At 39.4% G+C, this 21,105-nt stretch overlaps 1 protein-coding gene across 2 annotated transcripts in view; it reads left to right on the forward strand.

The window, feature by feature from the left end:
* LOC137255601 (serine/threonine-protein kinase Nek10-like) overlaps positions 1–12,386 on the forward strand; it is a 43,207-nt gene extending 30,821 nt beyond the window's left edge. For both annotated transcript variants that reach the window (XM_067793038.1, XM_067793039.1), the window contains exons 23-33: positions 1,442–1,571; positions 2,065–2,135; positions 4,713–4,862; positions 5,285–5,402; positions 5,652–5,769; positions 6,744–6,965; positions 8,778–8,966; positions 9,169–9,272; positions 10,096–10,206; positions 10,868–10,985; positions 11,813–12,386. In XM_067793038.1, the coding sequence (XP_067649139.1) occupies positions 1,442–1,571; positions 2,065–2,135; positions 4,713–4,862; positions 5,285–5,402; positions 5,652–5,769; positions 6,744–6,965; positions 8,778–8,966; positions 9,169–9,272; positions 10,096–10,206; positions 10,868–10,985; positions 11,813–12,000 (1,519 nt within the window). In that variant the 3' untranslated portion in view covers positions 12,001–12,386. The remainder of the gene's footprint in view (positions 1–1,441; positions 1,572–2,064; positions 2,136–4,712; positions 4,863–5,284; positions 5,403–5,651; positions 5,770–6,743; positions 6,966–8,777; positions 8,967–9,168; positions 9,273–10,095; positions 10,207–10,867; positions 10,986–11,812) is intronic.
* The last annotated feature ends 8,719 nt before the right edge of the window (positions 12,387–21,105 follow it).

Consider the following 21,105-nt stretch of genomic DNA (forward strand, 5'->3'; position numbering starts at 1 on the left):
TCCATTGACAGTAGTTGTGGGAACAATACTGTATTCATGGTGAGTCCTTCACAGTAGTTGTGGGGACAATACTTTATTCATGGTGAGTCCTTTGACAGTAGTTGTGGGGACAATACTGTATTCATGGTGAGTCCATTGACAGTAGTTGTGGGGACAATACTTTATTCATGTTGAGTCCTTCACAGTAGTTGTGGGGACAATACTGTATTCATGGTGAGTCCTTTCACAGTAGTTGTGGGGACAATACTGTATTCATGGTGAGTCCTTTCACAGTAGTTGTGGGGACAATACTGTATTCATGGTGAGTCCATTGACACTAGTTGTGGGGACAATACTTTATTCATGGTGAGTCCTTCACAGTAGTTGTGGGGACAATACTGTATTCATGGTGAGTCCTTTGACAGTAGTTGTGGGGACAATACTGTATTCATGGTGAGTCCATTGACAGTTGTTGTGGGGACAATACTGTATTCATGGTGAGTCCTTCACAGTAGTTGTGGGGACAATACTGTATTTATGGTGAGTCCTTTCACAGTAGTTGTGGGGACAATACTGTATTCATGGTGAGTCCTTTCACAGTAGTTGTGGGGACAATACTGTATTCATGGTGAGTCCATTGACAGTAGTTGTGGGGACAATACTGTATTCATGATGAGTCCATTGACAGTAGTTGTTGGGACAATACTGTATTCATGATGAGTCCATTGACAGTAGTTGTGGGGACAATACTGTATTCATGGTGAGTCCTTTGACAGTAGTTGTGGGGACAATACTGTATTCATGGTGAGTCCATTGACAGTAGTTGTGGGGACAATACTGTATTCATGGTGAGTCCATTGACAGTAGTTGTGGGGACAATACTTTATTCATGGTGAGTCCATTGACAGTAGTTGTGGGGACAATACTGTATTCATGATGAGTCCATTGACAGTAGTTGTGGGGACAATACTGTATTCATGGTGAGTCCATTGACAGTTGTTGTGGGGACAATTCTGTATTCATGGTGAGTTAGCCAACATCAATTGTGGGGACAGTACTTTATTAAAAGTGACATAGCAATCTTTTGTTGTGGGGACAATGATATTTTCATGTAAACTGGATGACATCAGCTGGAGAGGGGGCAATGCTATATTCTGTGTGACATTAGTTATTGGGACAGTTGTGTTTGATTCAGTTATATACAAACTGCCATCAATGATTATATATTAACATCATTCAGATGACTGGAAAATTGGCAAGTGTGATGTTTTAAACTGTAGACAAAGTTTAATTTCAGTTGTTTTGGTTAGAGAAGGTTCTCATGACAAGTTCATCTCATGTTTTATTGTGGCTCAGAGGTAATGATATTCATGTTTTATTTCAAAGTAACCATTTCAGAATTTAGTCTAATTTGCTGATTTTGACTTGGTTATGACAAACTGATCTTTTGTTGTACTTTCAGCCCGGAGATAGTTCAGAATCAGCCGTATGGGGAGAAGGCTGACATGTGGGCCCTTGGGTGTATCTTGTACCAGATGTGTACTCTCAACCCACCCTTCTTCAGCAACAACATGCTCACCCTCGCTACAAAGGTAGGAGAGACACTGGGGGGATGTTCTTTAGCTGAATTTTCCTATTTGGAAAAAATATAGATTGGAACCTTCCTTGAATAGCCCTGTTGAAATTACCTTGAAAAGGCCGTGTGACTACTGTCAGGGATAGTTTCCACGTCTAAATAAACTTATTGCATTTTAAATGCCGGATGAAAGTTCTCTAAATGTTTTATGCTGATCAAGGGGAACAGGGTAGTGCAGCAGCTTGTAATATAGCTCAATAATTAGGTTGGATTCTTAGTAGCGATGGTAACCTAGCTCTTTACTCCTCAACAGGTTTGATTCTCAACAGTTCAAAATGTCAGTGACTTGGCACAAAAGCCAACAGTAAGAAATCTGTGTTTGCTTGTAGGTAACTGTGAATTCGTCAAGTTAAAAATACGCAGTAATATGAATAGTCATGCATCTATTTTGGTTATTGCAACAAAGTCATCTTTATTGTTGTTGTCTACACTGAAATGTATGTTGCCAGATCGTGGAAGCAGACTACTTGCCCATTCCGGAGGAGGACTACTCCGAAAGGCTGAGGTCTTCCATCAGAAGGTGAGATGTCTGGGATACATATCCCCTTGGATAAGCATGACTTTGGATGTCTGTTAAGTTGTATCACAGCGTGCCCTGAGACATGACATGCTTAACATTGGACCTTTGTTACATCTGTATCACAGCATGCCCTGAGTCATGACATGCTTAACATTGGACTTTTGTTACATCTGTATCACAGCATGCCCTGAGTCACAACATGTTTCACATTGGACTTTTGTTACAGCTGTATCACAGCATGCCCTGAGTCACAGCATGTTTCACATTGGACTTTTGTTACAGCTGTATCACAGCATGCCCTGAGTCACGACATGCTTAACACTGGACCTTTGTTACATCTGTATCACAGCATGCCCTGAGTCACAACATGTTTCACATTGGACTTTTGTTACAGCTGTATCACAGCATGCCCTGAGTCACGACATGATTAACACTGGACCTTTGTTACAGCTGTATCACAGCATGCCCTGAGTCACAACATGTTTCACATTGGACTTTTGTTACAGCTGTATCACAGCATGCCCTGAGTCACAACATGTTTCACACTGGACCTTGTTACAACTGTATCACAGCATGCCCTGAGTCACAACATGTTTCACATTGGACTTTTGTTACATCTGTATCACAGCATGCCCTGAGTCACAACATGTTTCACATTGGACTTTTGTTACAGCTGTATCACAGCATGCCCTGAGTCACGACATGCTTAACACTGGACCTTTGTTACATCTGTATCACAGCATGCCCTGAGTCATGACATGTTTAACACTGGACCTTTGTTACAGCTGTATCACAGCATGCCCTGAGTCACAACATGTTTCACATTGGACTTTTGTTACAGCTGTATCACAGCATGCCCTGAGTCATGACATGTTTAACACTGGACTTTTGTTACATCTGTATCACAGCATGCCCTGAGTCATGACATGCTTAACATTGGACCTTTGTTACATCTGTATCACAGCATGCCCTGAGTCACGACATGTTTAACACTGGACCTTTGTTACATCTGTATCACAGCATGCCCTGAGTCATGACATGTTTAACACTGGACCTTTGTTACATCTGTATCACAGCATGCCCTGAGTCATGACATGTTTAACACTGGACCTTTGTTACATCTGTATCACAGCATGCCCTGAGTCATGACATGTTTAACATTGGACCTTTGTTACATCTGTATCACAGCATGCCCTGAGTCATGACATGTTTAACACTGGACCTTTGTTACATCTGTATCACAGCATGCCCTGAGTCATGACATGTTTAACATTGGACCTTTGTTACATCTGTATCACAGCATGCCCTGAGTCATGACATGTTTAACACTGGACCTTTGTTACATCTGTATCACAGCATGCCCTGAGTCACAACATGCTTAACACTGGACCTTTGTTACATCTGTATCACAGCATGCCCTGAGTCACGACATGTTTAACACTGGACCTTTGTTACATCTGTATCACAGCATGCCCTGAGTCATGACATGCTTAACACTGGACCTTTGTTACATCTGTATCACAGCATGCCCTGAGTCACGACATGTTTAACACTGGACCTTTGTTACATCTGTATCACAGCATGCCCTGAGTCACGACATGTTTAACACTGGACCTTTGTTACATCTGTATCACAGCATGCCCTGAGTCACGACATGTTTAACACTGGACCTTTGTTACATCTGTATCACAGCATGCCCTGAGTCACGACATGTTTAACACTGGACCTTTGTTACATCTGTATCACAGCATGCCCTGAGTCATGACATGTTTAACATTGGACCTTTGTTACATCTGTATCACAGCATGCCCTGAGTCATGACATGTTTAACACTGGACCTTTGTTACATCTGTATCACAGCATGCCCTGAGTTATGACATGTTTCACACTGGACCTTTGTTATATCTGTATCACAGCATGCCCTGAGTCATGACATGTTTAACACTGGACTTTTGTTACATCTGTATCACAGCATGCCCTGAGTCATGACATGTTTAACACTGGACCTTTGTTACATCTGTATCACAGCAGGCCCTGAGTCACAACATGTTTCACACTGGACTTTGGTTACATCTGTATCACAGCATGCCCTGAGTCACAACATGTTTCACACTGGACTTTTGTTACAGCTGTATCACAGCGTGCCCTGAGTCACGACATGTTTAACACTGGACCTTTGTTACAGCTGTATCACAGCATGCCCTGAGTCACGACATGCTTAACACTGGACCTTTGTTACATCTGTATCACAGCATGCCCTGAGTCACGACATGCTTAACACTGGACCTTTGTTATATCTGTATCACAGCATGCCCTGAGTCACGACATGCTTAACACTGGACCTTTGTTACAGCTGTATCACAGCATGCCCTGAGTCATGACATGCTTAACACTGGACCTTTGTTACATCTGTATCACAGCATGCCCTGAGTCACGACATGCTTAACACTGGACCTTTGTTACATCTGTATCACAGCATGCCCTGAGTCACGACATGCTTAACACTGGACCTTTGTTACAGCTGTATCACAGCGTGCCCTGAGTCACGACATGTTTCACACTGGACCTTTGTTACAGCTGTATCACAGCGTGCCCTGAGTCACGACCAGACATTCTGCAGCTGAGCGGGCAGCTGGTGGACATTCTGCTGGTCAACATGGACACCCTGAGGATTCAACAGATGAGTCTGGAGAAGAAGCTGGACAGAGAGAGGAAGCGAACACAGAAGTAAGCAGATTTCACACATCTTACAAGAGTCAGTACACTGTGTTTATTACGAGCATGCCTATAATGAACTGACTGATATGTCGAACTGTCATTGTTGTCCTTGTCTAGTGTGTTCATTTATAGGATAACTAAAGTAGACAGCATGTAGCTTTTCTGTTAAGTTCAAAATTATGAGTTTTCACTGCAGTTAAAGTCTTTGCTCACACTGAAAGCTATCGTTTGATTGTTTACATGGTGACAATATATGAAGCCTATCTCTGGTGATATTATATAGGGATAATATATATATTAGGATATTGTTGTTCATGTATGGTATGACATCTTGTAACATATCTACAATAACAGAGAGAGTTAATCTGCTTTCTGCATTTTTGGTAGATATTTTGTTGTTATCACACTCACACATAGTTTGTGATTGGCAGGCATTTCTTTGAGGCAAATCGAAACATGCAGAACTACCACAAATTATTTCTGGCATCACAAGAGAGATATGACAAGCTGGCTAACCTGTCTGCTAGTGGGGGTGCTGCAGGCTTTAAGGTGAGATATGACAAGCTGGACAACCTGTCTGCTAGTGGTAGTGATGCCTGTAGGTGGGATATGACATGAAGGCATCAGTAACTGAACGACTGTCCCTGAAGAAATTTGATGACACCAGAGTATAGATGAACTAATGATGTAGAGTAGATTTTGAAAATTATCAACAACATAATTGGCTTTCACTATCTCTACAGGTAGTATTGTCAGATGTTTACAAAATATTTAAACCCACTTCTTAAATCCCATCAGGATTCTGAGAGCAGTGATGGGGTGTTTCTTGATGGGCTGGAGTCTCGCAAGGAGAAAGCTAGTTCCTCATCCTCTGGTACTGATCAACAGGACACGGAGCAGGAAATGGCTGAGCAAGGTAGGCCCTCTGCCAACAGTGGACCCCTCAGTCACCCTGCACCCTGCCATTCTCTTTACCATTTACTCACAAGTTTGTCACTATTTTCACTGTAGTCCATCAAAAGTTAATCATCCTTTAGTAGGCAATAGTCAGACAGTAGGCCACTCATCATCAGTAGGGAGTCATCAAGCAGTAGTCCACTCATCATTGATAGGCAATTATCAAGCAGTATGCCACTCATCAGTAGGCAAGCAGTATGCCACTCATCATTTTCACAAGCAGTAGGCCACTCATCATCAGTAGGGAGTCATCAAGCAGTAGGCCACTCATCAGTTTCACAAGCAGTAGACCACTCATCATCAATAATCAATCATCAAGCAGTAGGCCACTCATCAGTTTCACAAGCAGTAGACCACTCATCATTGATAGGCAATTATCAAGCAGTATGCCACTCATCAGTAGGCAAGCAGTAGGCCACTCATCATTTTCACAAGCAGTAGGTCACTCATCATCAATAATCAATCATCAAGCAGTAGGCCACCATCAGTAATTTATCATCGAGCAATAGGCTACTCATCATCACTAATCAATTATCAAGCAGTTGGCCACTCATTTTCAGTAGGCAGTCATCAAGCAGTAGGTCACCTTCAATAATCAATCATCAAGCAGTATGCCACTTATCAGTTATCAATCAACAAGCAGTAGGCAACTTACTCTTGGTAGCTAGTCATCGAATGGCCACCTACTATTCTTTAGCAATCATCAAATAGTAGGCCACTTACTGTTGGCAGACAGTCATCAAGCAGTAGGCCACTCATCAGTAATCTGTCATCAAGCCGTAGGCCATTCATCATCGTTAGGCAATCAATCAAGTAGCAGACCACTCATCATCAGTAGGCAGTCATCCAGAAGTAGGCTACTCACCATTGGTAGGCAGTCCTCGGGCAGGCAATCAAAGAAATAACTGAGAAAACTATTTGCTCTGTTCCCAGGATGGACAAGTGATGATGAGAGCTGCCCCAGCAGTGGCAGTGAGAGCAGAGAGAGCAGTGCAGGTAGCACACGGTCACGGGGGCGTGTCAGCTCCCGGAAATCATCGTCTGTTCCACACCCACCTCCTCCTCCACCTACACCCAAACTCTTCCGAGATGCTCGTCGTAGAGCAGCAAAGCGAGACCCATTCTCATTGCTTACTCTAGAAATTCCAAACCAGTGTAAGTCTTTCATATAAGGTTTAATTTCATCTTATATACAATAATTTCAATTCATAAAAAGTAGGGGATGTTGGATTTACAAGATTGATAAAATGCAAATGATGAAGCCAAGAAGGAAGCTGATGATGAAGGGAAAAGTGTGACAATTTATCTCATCCCTTGGGAAATGTTTGATCTGTAGGGATATATCATTGGCATTGGTATATGTTCATAATATGGATGGATGGTATGGATATATCATTGGCATTGGTATATGTATGTTCATAAAATGGATGGATGGTATGGATATATCATTGGCATTGGTATATGTTCATAAAGTGGATGGATGGTATGGATATATCATTGGCATTGGTATATGTTCATAAGGTGGATGGATGGTATGGATATATCATTGGCATTGGTATATGTATGTTCATAAAATGGATGGATGGTATGGATATATCATTGGCATTGGTATGTGTTCATAAAATGGATGGATGGTATGGATATATCATTGGCATTGGTATATGTATGTTCATAAAATGGATGGATGGTATGGATATATCATTGGCATTGGTATATGTTCATAAAGTGGATGGATGGTATGGATATATCATTGGCATTGGTATATGTTCATAAAATGGATGGATGGTATGGATATATCATTGGCATTGGTATATGTTCATAAAGTGGATGGATGGTAGGGATATATCATTGGCATTGGTATGTGTTCATAAAATGGATGGATGGTATGGATATATCATTGGCATTGGTGTATGTTCATAAAATGGATGGATGGTATGGATATATCATTGGCATTGGTATATGTTCATAAAGTGGATGGATGGTATGGATATATCATTGGCATTGGTATATGTTCATAAAATGGATGGATGGTATGGATATATCATTGGCATTGGTATATGTTCATAAAGTGGATGGATGGTAGGGATATATCATTGGCATTGGTATGTGTTCATAAAATGGATGGATGGTATGGATATATCATTGGCATTGGTATATGTATGTTCATAAAATGGATGGATGGTATGGATATATCATTGGCATTGGTATATGTTCATAAAGTGGATGGATGGTATGGATATATCATTGGCATTGGTATATGTTCATAAAATGGATGGATGGTATGGATATATCATTGGCATTGGTATATGTTCATAAAGTGGATGGATGGTAGGGATATATCATTGGCATTGGTATGTGTTCATAAAATGGATGGATGGTATGGATATATCATTGGCATTGGTGTATGTTCATAAAATGGATGGATGGTATGGATATATCATTGGCATTGGTATATGTTCATAAAGTGGATGGATGGTATGGATATATCATTGGCATTGGTATATGTTCATAAAGTGGATGGATGGTATGGATATATCATTGGCATTGGTGTATGTTCATAAAATGGATGGATGGTATGGATATATCATTGGCATTGGTATATGTTCATAAAATGGATGGATGGTATGGATATATCATTGGCATTGGTATATGTTCATAAAGTGGATGGATGGTAGGGATATATCATTGGCATTGGTATATGTTCATAAAATGGATGGATGGTATGGATATATCATTGGCATTGGTATATGTTCATAAAATGGATGGATGGTATGGATATATCATTGGCATTGGTATATGTTCATAAAATGGAATATCCGCTACCATTTCTGGAAAGGTATAATATATTTTTTAGATCTAGTAAAATAACGTATCACATTACAAAAGTTTTATTGAGAAAGAGCACAGAAACACTGTCCTGCCACTGTACGAAATCAGACATATATTTTTTGTTTTACCATGTCATAGCAAAGTCAAGTCGAGATTCTGGTCTCAGTTCTGGTGACCCATCCCCTAATAACAGCCAGTCCCCGATCACGGCTCCTGTTGAACCTGCGCTTGTTGGAAGGGGAGATAACAAACCAAACTTCCGACGATCTCAGAGCTCAAATGACACTACGTTAGCTCATGTGTCTCATAAGCTCGAAAATCGTTCTCGTAAGTGTTTTGATATTTTTCAAATATTTATCATATTTATCATGTTATGAGTTTACTCATGTTAATGTTTCAGGGAGTCATACATAGAAATTCACTCTCTCATACTTGTTATAGCGGAATGCATTCATGAACAGGTGCTCCATGAAAATCAGTAGTAAGTCTGATTCACTGTACACCACATGTAAACTTTGATCCTTTACAGGAAGTGCCGCCACTCTGGCAATATCTCCAAACCGCCTGCGAGAGATCAGTGACCCCATTATACAGATGCTGCACCAGCTTCACAAGATCATCTATGTCACTCAGGTAAGCCTTCACCAACAGTTGGGACAGTGGGGTAGGCTTAGGTACCATTTCTCACCCTGCCTCTAGGTTCTATGTGTGGAGCCTATTTTTTCTCCCAGATTAATCCTGTTTAAGTATCATGACTTATCAGTGTAACACTTGATTTCCCTCACATCCCCAGAGCCAGCTATCAGTTGTTCGACTTCCATCTTTGTGCCTGTGTGGGTTAGATGGCTGACTTTGTGTGCTGACAATTAGGTGATTGAATCAGAGAGTTTGGGTTTGAATCCTGGATCAGACTCAACCTAACAAAAGTACTAGAATCTTTACTTTGCTGAGAAAGTATAATCCCAAAATATAACATGTGTTACAACTTAACACCTGGCATTCACTTATCACACTTAAGATCCAGGTTAGTTTCCCCACACTGGCACACTGTGTGAAGACCATTTCTAGTGTCCCTTGCCATGGAGATGTAAAACTAAACTCACTCACTGCTGGCACTTCAAGGTTGCTTCCCACATTCAGCTGTCATGTTGCTATAGCCATAGGTAACTGTCAAACAATCAAACATGTTCACTAATTGCATTATTTTTCATGTTCAGCTGTCATTGTGCATTTCCACATTTTTGTTTGTTTAACACCACACTCAGCAATATTCCAGCTGTATGGTGGTGACCTGTAAGTAACAGTGTCACGATCAGATAATCAAGGGTTCAATACTCACCATTTTAATGCCTCAGATTGATAGGTTCTGGGACCTTTTCAGCGCAAATATTTCTGAAGTAGAAATTTGAAGAATGAGTGATTATAACCACTATTATTTTGGCTCCTTGTGTTTCAGATGCCTCCAACACTGTGTCCTAACAGCAAGAGGAGAATGATTGAACAGTTCAAGCGAGCACTCTTCTCTCCAAACAGCACTTCGATGAATCTCAAGAATGAGCTCAGGAAGGTAAGTCCAAATTCTCTCCCTTGGTTGAATGTTTTGTCAAAATTGTTTCTCTTGGAGGATTGTCAGTCACACAGGGTAGGTTATACTTACATTGTCATATGTGGTGAAGATGGTGAAGAACTTGATTTGTCTCCCCTGTTGATAGGTTGGACAAGATTGTCCTCCTTTGTGGAAACGTTAGTCTGACTTGTCTCGCTTGTTGGAAGATTGGTCATACTTGTCTCTGTTGTTAGAAGACTGGCCAGACCTATCTCCCTTGATGGACATTTGGTTAGACTTCTCTCTCTTGATGGAATGTTGGTTAGACTTGTCTCCCTTGGTGGAAGGCTGGTCAGACTTGTCTCCCTTGTTAGAAGGCTGGTTAGACTTATCTCCCTTGTTGGAAGGCAGAATACGTTTATATTCCCAATGAAACGTGTGAAGGTCTGGGTTAGAATATTGGACTTCAGTAAACCATGCTTGTCATAAGAGGCAACTAATGCGATTTAGTGGTCAGGCATGCTGACTGGGTTGACACATGTCATGAGTTCCCACTTGCACAGATTGCTGCACATGCTGTTGTTTTCTGATCCAGACTTGATTGTTTACAGACCCATATTTCTTAGCGCGCCATGAAACTAAGCTCACTCACTCACTCACTTATTCCTAATGAACATTTCAGCTGCTGCAAGGGTCACGTGATGTTATAGACTTGAACCTGGGAGTACCAGAAAAACAGAGAAAACAGAAATTCTCCTTGTCCGATCAGGAGATGTTCTCCTTCAGTGCAGAAAAGCTGGGTGAGATATCTGAACAGAACTGTGTGAGAATAGACCAGGGTGTGTAAGAACTTGACAGAATTCTTTGATAACTAGATGGGATGTTTGATAAGTTGTTCAGTGCAGAAAAGCTGGGTGAGATATGTGAACAGAACTGTATGAGAATAGACCAGGGTGTGTAAGAACTTAACAGAATTCTTTGATAACTAGATGGGATGTTTGATAAGTTGTTCAGTGCAGAAAAGCTGGGTGAGATATGTGAACAGAACTGTATGAGAATAGACCAGGGTGTGTAAGAACTTGACAGAATTCTTTGATAACTAGATGGGATGTTTGATAAGTTGTTCAGTGCACTGGTTGTGATAGCTGGGTTGCATTTGTGTTAACTGGAGATGCCCAGTGTGTGGTAAGTGGACAAAAGTGTGTGATAACAAGACACATGTAATAACTGGTGTGGGTTTTCACAACTGGACAAAGGTGTGTGATAACTCAACACATAGAAATAAAGGTTTGAGAAAATATTATGAAATGAAACTCAAATAGACCCCAGTTTCAACAAAGAAAATAATAGAAATTGCCTGTCTTCCTGCCAGGGGAACTCAGTTTGAATGCTTGACTAATCCCTGATATGGTAACAGAGACGTGATACGAGGACATGAGTAATAATGGGAACAGGTTGTGAGACAACTACATAGTGTTATGATTACTATACAGGTATGTGTGAATACCCCAGGATGTTTCACAATGATTACATGTATTTTATGATTTTATTTTCTTTGTCACTGTAAGTATCACAGAAGATATGTTTTTAGGGAATTGAGCTAATAAAGATGAATCTTGTTTTGCAGCAACTCGGAGTTACAATCCTGACTTTCATGATGTTGGAATTACATATGAACAGATGCAAAATATGATAGACGATACTCTAGTGGATTGTGGGTACTACAGTGTGTCAGCAAGGCAACGACAGAAAACACCACCTCTTTCATCTGTCCATGATGTCTTCAGAAGCAGAATGGATTCATTTGGGTCATAACATTTAACTTAATGTGCCATGGATTGAGCTGCAGTCAGTCTAATCTATAAAAAAAGATGTTGTCTTTGTGCTGGAGTTTGTAGTTTAATTACTCAAGGTATAATTAAGTGCTTTCCAACTGGGATACTGAGTAAATGGAGTAAAATATTAAACTGATGAGTTATTTAGATAAATTGTTAAACAATTTACCTCTGTAAAAATCTTCTCCATGCACTTGTTCTTTCATGCAATACATGCACTGTAGTTACCCAAGAACATGCGCAGCAATATTTGGAAGGTATTTTGTTAAGATGTGTTGTAACTGTTTATTCAACCCAGGCATTATGACTATTATAGACAGTATTACTATGGTAACTATCTGTTGGATACATTCCTGGTCCCATTGATACAAAAGACATAGACAAGCAAGCGTCTTGGCACAAAGACTGTTTTGTGAAAGTTGCTCTTGGTATTGTGAGTTGCCAGACCTGAGTATTCAAAATCTGTACTTTTTATGTTGAATGGAGATGTATTTAGATCTGTGAGTGGCCACTATAAGTACAAGTATATCAAAATCCCTTTGACCCATGAAGGTCTAGATTAGAGTTGGTCTTCAGTGAAGAATGCTTGTCGTGAAAGGTGACTAATAAGATCACATGGTCAGTCTTGCTCACTTGGTTGACAGATCATCGTGTCCTAATTGCGTAGATCATTGCTCATTCTATTGATCATTGGATTTTCAGACCACCACCGTGTAGCAGGAATACTGCTGAGGGCAGCATAAAACTAAACACACTCACTCATTCACTCAATATCCCTTAGTCTACAAACCATGCTCCTTCAAAATCTTGTATTATGATCTGTGCAGGCTTAAATGAACATCACCCTGTGCCAGTCATTTGTTTACACATTTGGTTTACCAAGTTTTATCACCCATCCAAATTAACATGGTCTCATCATATGTCATTTTTGGTCACAGCCCTACCTAAACAAATTAAATGCATGCCCCTTAAAATTTTCAACTTTTATCTGATATTAAATTATCAAAGTACTTATTGAGAAGTACATATGAATGCTATTGATATTCTTTTTTCACTTGTTCATTCAGTGTTTGGGTGATCATTCCTTCGATTTCCCTTTCTGCTGTATGGAAGTCCAGTGTTCTACTAATGCCTCACAGTTCATGCATGTACTCCCTCCAAAGTGTTTCGGGTCAACATCTATGACAAGCCTCAGGCTCTTGTCCTAGGGTGGTGGGGTAGCCTAATGGTTAAGCTTTTGTTCATCACGCTGAAGGCCTGGGTTCTATTCCCCACAAGGGTACATTGTCTGAAGCCCATTTCTGGTGTCTCCCGCTGTGGTATTACAGGAATATTTCTAAGAGCGGCGTAAAACTAAACTCACTCACTCTTTCCTCCTCCTTGTAGTAAGTGTCTGTTTCTTTATGGCTGTGCATCTTTGTGTTTGGGTCCATGCTGCCGATTAATATTATGAATGTGTTGTGGGACATCAGAATACGAGTGATTAGTGACCATATCTATAGAGGAGCCGGTTATATTAAACATATCATTGTATAGATTTCTGGGTGCTGCTATGTTTCTGAGGACAGCCAGACAATGAATAAATGGACCAATTCTGCTCCTATTTTTCAATAGTTGTATTAAACATATTGTCTTCCGTGCTACGTTGAGATTCAATAGCGGGTAAATTTGAGTAAAATCTTTTAAAATATGACCATGTTGATCAGTGTGATAGTTTATAAATGTTTATATTTGTGTAGGAAACGGGTCACAATTTCGAAGGTTGCTTAATTGAACCTTATTAATATAACTGGTTGTCCTCAGAATTACATACAGGATTAAACAAATTAAACAGGACACTCGCCCCCGGTTTTGCTAAGGAAAGCCAACATGTGGTGCATCTTGAAGGCGAGATATCTGAACATTCCTTGCAACACCAAATATTGCACTTGTTTATCCCAGATGTCCATAATATTCTGAGCTTTAAGATATGAAGTGGTGAGCAAAAACATAGCATGGATTACCATGCACATTACCGTGGAGATAGCATCAAATCTCAGCACCTCATTTACCATCATCAATATCAGGTGTGTTTTTATTTGATGATGGTATTTGGATAGGTCTAGAGACGCCTCTCCAGGTTTCCTGTCAGACAATTAACAGGATACTTTATGGTGCACATTCAAGGTATTGTATATATTTATATATATATGTATATGTTCATGTACAGCTCATGTATTTCGTGAGACGTAGACAGACATGTGATATGATTGTATAACATGCCTGTCTTAACCAGAGAACAACCCAATCACCTGCTTCAGCCAACATTGCTTCAGTTTATGAGTGTTTCCTTGTATCAGTGACATTAACATGTTCATGATATGAAGGGACTAGGTTTCTTCTGTTGGACTGTGTAACGAAGACTTGGCCTAACTAATTAGAAATCACAAGAGGGGAGAATTTGTCCTCCTTATGACTTGACACTTTCAGGAATGGGGATATTATATAACACTGGAATTTAGGATGTCTGTCCTTGTCCTTGGTAGTCTGCAGGGAGTAGATTAATCATCCACATATGTATTGTGAGATATTAATGTCTGCACACATGAACTGAGGATATTCTCCATATCCCTGGAAGTTGGTGGAGAATTAAATAGTTCATCCTCATATATGTTGTAGTCCTGGAGACACAGACATGTTACAAACTTAAAGTGATGATGTCCGTTCATGCCATGGCCAATGCACTGATTAGATTAGTCATCCTCACACTATGTATTCTCAGAGATGTTGATGTTTTATGCACTGAAGATGAGAATGTCCGTCCATGCCCACTTTCAGACTGGTCTTCTTGCTCAATAACATTAGTAGAGAATCGTGATAACTGAAGCAACTTATGATACACTGTATGTATTGATAGTTTAATACTAGTCTGGGTCTTCAGCCAAAGCTGAAAGACATGGGTTTAGTTGACAAACATATATATGCAGTCCCATGTATATGTACATGTATTTCACACAAGCTTAATCCAGGTATGATGTCAAGAAATATCAGCTGTCAACTCAAGACACCTTCCCAATGTGTTGTTGAATCTGTAGTCTTGCATTCTCTTCTTGTGGGTTCATGTCCTGATTGATGCAGTATCAACAGTTCAGATGTAACTCCTCATGAGCTCACTTCATCCCAAGGTGAGAGGTCAATATGCAATAAGATATCCTAGATGCAAAACCCGGGGATGTGGTATCCCAGTGTCTGGACAGTGTGCTCTACAGATGGGCATTGGAACTTCCCAGTTGGTGAAGACAAAAATGTGAATAAAACAAAGGGTAGGTCTTGTTAATATTTGTGGGGATAATCTTGTAACCATCTTATGTTACTGATACCCAAATATTTTGGGATTCAGTATATTTGCATAGTCTATGCATGAGTGTATTAATCTGTAATCACTTAATGCTCCCATCAACCAGTTATTTTATGGAGTGTGTCCAGCTCATTTAAGCCAATGCAATTTGTTGTGCATACCCATGGTAACTACATTCTAGGTTCAAATTCCCTGTTAGTCCAGATAAAGTTTGCATTGGTTTGTTGGTGCACATTTGTGCTCACTGGTTTCTCTCATCCATGGGATGTTCAGGGAAGCGGGATATAACTGTAATACTGTTCAGGGAAGTGGAGTTTAACTGTAATACTGTTCAGAGAAGTGGGGTTTAACTGTAAATACTGTTCAGGGAAGTGGGGTTTAACTGAAAAACTGTTCAGGGAAGTGGGATGTAACTGTAATACTGTTCAGGGAAGTGGAAGTGGGGTTTAACTGTAATACTGTTCAGGAAAGTGGGGTTTAACTGTAATACTGTTCAGGGAAGTGGGATGTAACTGTAATACTGTTCAGGGAAGTGGGGTTTAACTGTAATACTGTTCAGGGAAGTGGGGTTTAACTGTAATACTGTTCAGGGAAGTGGGATGTAACTGTAATACTGTTCAGGGAAGTGGGGTTTAACTGTAATACTGTTCAGGGAAGTGGGGCATAACTGTAATACTGTTCAGGGAAGTGGGGTTTAACTGTGATAATATTCAGGGAAGTGGGATATAACTGTAATACTTTTCAGGGAAGTGGGATATGACAGTAGTACTGTTCAAGAACGTGTTATTTGGTTGCTCAATTCAAGTTTCTCATGAGGTTATCAATATCACATCTTTTCAATTTTCAGTTTAAGGGAGCTATGATTGTGGGCTGATATTTCATATGAAAGCTGTTTTGTCTTCAAGTTGAGGTCACATGGGTGTTGATATATGAATATTTATTGTATATTTATTTAATGATCAGTTTTGTGTGATTCTGTTTCACCGTAGTCAGTGACATTCTTCTGTTAATTATTGTTGTCTCAGTTTGCCAAAGACATATTCCGTCCATGTGTCATGCAATTCAGATTACGAGTGAAATTTGATTTCCTTTGCACAAACGTGAGAAATTTTCTGTTGCATATTGTGTTACATATTGCACCAAATGTCAAGATAAATTTATCCCATTCATGATATTTATGAATATTGAAGCAACATACATAGATTGAAAATGTATGTAGACACAACAAGTAGTATCCATAGTCACATGGTGTAGCCAAAGCAATATAAATATGAAAAGGACAAGAAAGAGGCATACCTGCGTGTTGTAAGGAACTGATAATTCCGAGGTAGTCGTGCCTGTCGGATTGTTCTTAGGGCAGTAGTACATCGGTTCAACAGTCCGTCCTCCTCTCCTTTAATTTATCATTTCCTAAATAATGGTTTCATGTGAAATCATTTATATAAAATATACAACTGTCATTTCATCAGGCGTGGTGAATGAAAACATGTTATCTTTTCCCATCCACTGGCATGAGAGCCAATAATCGTGTTGTAATTCGGCTGAACATAATCCATCCATGTATTTGATCTCCAGCCGTCATTATCTCAGCCTTGAACATGTGATAATTGTTTCCAGAGCATGCACCAATAATATCACCTTCATTGCCTACATCAGTGCTAGGGCCCTTATTGACTTCTGAATTATGTTGAGTTACATTTGTGATCATTGTCATCTTGGTTTATTGAGTGTTTGTTACCACCTGTTTGTGGTAAGTAAAGAATGTTTTATTTTTGTTCATAGCATGAGGTGATTTTTTTATTTATTTAATATTATTTGATGCCGTCCATTTTATTCTTATACCATAGTTGTATTTGTATGTCATGATTGGAGCTTATTTTCTGCAAACCACTATTTTGTGCTGATGTTTTGAAGCAGTTCAATAAACAATTGTACATGAGAAATGAAATAATTTTTTTGTCTTTTGTAAGTGTATGAAACTCCTAAAAATGCCAGAAAGCCCACTGGGCTGATAGCTAAAAAATGTTGCCAGCCCTGTTAACATGTAACCAGCCCTGCATTAAAAATAGGAAATTGAGATATAGTGTTACAATAAAGTAATTAATGAATTACTTGTAGTGAGGTAAACTTAAACATGTGCAAAAGCAAATTAAGTAAAGTCGTAATTTGGTGGTCACTGTTGATTCGTTTAGTGTCACTGCCATCTGAAACAGAACAGCAGAAAAGAATGACATTATTCAGTGGCTGAAGGCATCCTCTAGACCAGTCACATTTAGTGTTAGATAAATGGGTAGGCTAATCTGTGAAAGTTAGAGTTGGGCTGATTATGAACTATACAGACATCATCTAGCTACCACAGTTGTAAACTATTTACGAAATATGTCCCGTAGTCAATGACATGGTCAAATTTATACCCTTGGAAAATGTATTGGTGCATTGGGCCAGCTATAAAATAAAGTTTTAAGCCTGCCATGAAATTACCAAGCAGTGGGCCGCCAAGCAGATGCTGTTTCATTCACTGCTTTTATGCAGTGAAACCATTAGCCGTGTTGGAAATAACAATTTTCTGTCACTGTGCCGGTGGTATAGTGGATATGGCACAAGGTGTTCAGCTCAATCTCTTTCCTTTTCATGCCTTTTGTTACCCCACATGCCTTTCCAGGATAAAACGAGGATTGGTCAGTCTTCATATTTTATCTTTCTACGATGTGAAACTGCAACATGGTGTACATTTGGTTTGATTTGTATGACATGCTTCTGTATGGAATGTGTAAGGCCAGTCCCGTACAGTCACACTGCACATGTGGTTTGATTTGTATGACATGCTTCTGTACGGAATGTGTAAGGCCAGTCCCGTACACTCACACTGCACATGTGCTATATATGCATTTTTAACCTAATTTCACTTTACACCAGGTTTCCCTCTTGCATTTCACCAAAGATGTTAAAGTCTTTTCTTCCCAATTAGGTCTCATAAAGGCAGTGGTATGCCCCAGCTGGTGTTGAAACAGCTCCTCCTGACCTTGACCTTGTACTGTGCCTGTATCTGAGCCACTACACCTGCCTTCACAAGAGAGTCAGTATGACAGAATGTATCTAGCTGTAAAACCTGTACAAAGGCCGGGAGAACCAATCCCCAGGAACCCCTTAAAATTACATATAAAGGTGGTGCTATTACTTAAATCAATTAACAACATTAAACCAATGACACTCACACTTGCTTGCATTCTTGGGTGTGTAGTTCCCAAGACACCAAGCCTTATATTGAGCATCTGTGCTGGACAACATCGAAGGCAGCAGGATTGCCTCCTCACCAGGGAAAACTAAAGCTGATGAGAATATCAAAGTCAACTATGGAATAACAATGCATTGATGAATAATTCTGAGAAACTCTATGGCTATTACAGTCCATGGAGGTTCAAATGAGAACAATGAATGATTAAATAACTCGAAACAGGGATAAGTGCACAAAACATGAATGAGACACATGGCCCTGAAACCTCTGTGCCGAACAGGATCTGAAATCTGACATTTTATGATCGATCACGGATAGAGTTGTTTAAGAGACCGTCATGGAACATTGTTCTATTTTTACTCTTCACACCAATTGGTGACAAATGGCCGGTGGAACAGCTCTTCAGGTGCATCTCAGCACAACGCCCTACAGCCGTTTTAGGGTTGATGCTTAACACAACACTTGATGCTAAAATTTGATAAAACATGTCACTGACAAGAACAATAATCCCAGCTGTTGTGTCAGGATGGCAAGTAATGAAATCTCAAGTTGGACCACTTAATCCATCCAGTCACCTCATACCACAAGTATCAGTTGCCTGGGACCAGTTTCAAACAGAACGCATACAAGAAGTGATACACCACACATCATGGATTGCAGGCAGCTGCATAAAATCAAATCACCCCCACACTCTAATATTCATAATTAGTAATCAGCCATGGCATGAATAAGTAGCAATAAAACTTGACTTGAAAAGACAACAGTTTTATTAAAGAAAGTAAACAGACAATGACATATTTGTAATGGACATGTCAAGGCCAAATGTACTCAGTACAAAACATGCTTAAACTGAAACTTGTTAATGGCTCATGACCTTGACCCCAACACTATTTTCCATGTTTTCGCCATCACTGAAGAATGGCAAACATGGCAAATAATAAAAATAATAATCAAACAAATAACTTTCAAGCCTATATGTCCATGACCTGTCACGTCATCCTCATGACCTTGACCAATTTCTTGTGCTTTCAAGGAAACAAAATCAAACGTTAAAAATAACAATTAAAAACTCACTTAAAATGAAATGGCAACCTACAAAAAAAAGGTCATTAAAATAAATTCAAAGAACTTGTTCTGCATAAAACCACAAGGGTTTTTGAAAATCTGCAAAGACAGGTTCAAGAACCAAAATATTATATGTTTTTGAGATGGAGCAGAAAGCAATAGAAATACTTCAAATATCCATAGAACTAAATCATCGGCAACAGTTAAATGGCTTTTCTTTGTTTATTGTTCAACAGTGGTGGTCTGTATAAAATCAAGTCCAGACCAGACAATCCAGTGATCAATATCATGAACATCAATCTATCTAAATGGGATATAATGACACCCTGACCACCCGATCCTGTTCGTCAACTTTAACAAGCATGAGTGATTGAAGAAGTGTGGACAGCTGCACACCCTTTCCACAATGCTGCATTTCTAAAGTTAATCTGTAAAATACTGGTACACAGTCTCTGATCATGTATGCCTGGGCCTAGATTTTCGAAGCTCTCTTAGAGCTAAGATAGTCTGAGTTAATGTTTATGTATGGCACTTTCGACTATTTGAGAGCTTCGAAAATCTAGACCTTGGCTGATATTTTACTAAGTCTTCACTCTCCATCAGCCTGTTCATAAGATTACATGAGATGCCTTCTGATCAAACTTATGACTGAACTATGAAAACAGGAAGTACAGAATTCTGTGCTAATCAGACATGAGATTTCAATTAAATTCTTAATAATGTCAACATGATTGATTCAGTTTCTCTTTAGTAAATTTCTGTACCGTAAGAAATATGCCCCAAATAATCAATTTTTCTTCAAATATCAAAAGAATATTCTCTAGTAGCAACTGCCTGTTTACATTTCTTACAGAAGGAAGTATTGGACTGACAAAATCGTGTCAAACATTGTCAATGATTATTTCACTAAACACGGTACATCCTGCAAAAACTATTTCAAATCTCTCAAATTTCTTAATGGGTGGTGCAATTTGGGGCACATCAAAATATAGTTTCGCTATAACACTGTAAATAAGAAATTACAGAATCAATTCTTTAATCTGCATTATAGAAGTTGGGGAGTCGAAACTGAGACATACAACTTTATGGATTACTACTTCCTGTTTACGGCACTGAACGACATTTCAGTGTAGATTCTTACATCATTATCAAGTTTAAAGTTTTTGTAAGAATCTACATCAAAATGTCATTCAACACGATAAACAAGAAGTTGTAATCCTTAGAAATTCATTTTTAATTACATAATTCGTTAAATCATTCTCAGCTAACAGCAAAGCTCCTTGAACAAAAAAATAGTTAACACAGGACCAGTGCTGAGGACAAAGAAAGTGATTGTGTGTTGGTTATCAGGGGCAAGTGAGTGAGTTTCATTCCGCTTTCAGCAATGTTCCAGCAAGATCATGAAGAGTGACACCAGAAATTGGCATCACTCATTGAACCTATGTAGG

The sequence above is a fragment of the Haliotis asinina genome, chromosome 11 (assembly GCF_037392515.1).
Source record: "Haliotis asinina isolate JCU_RB_2024 chromosome 11, JCU_Hal_asi_v2, whole genome shotgun sequence".
Lineage (NCBI taxonomy): Eukaryota > Metazoa > Mollusca > Gastropoda > Lepetellida > Haliotidae > Haliotis > Haliotis asinina.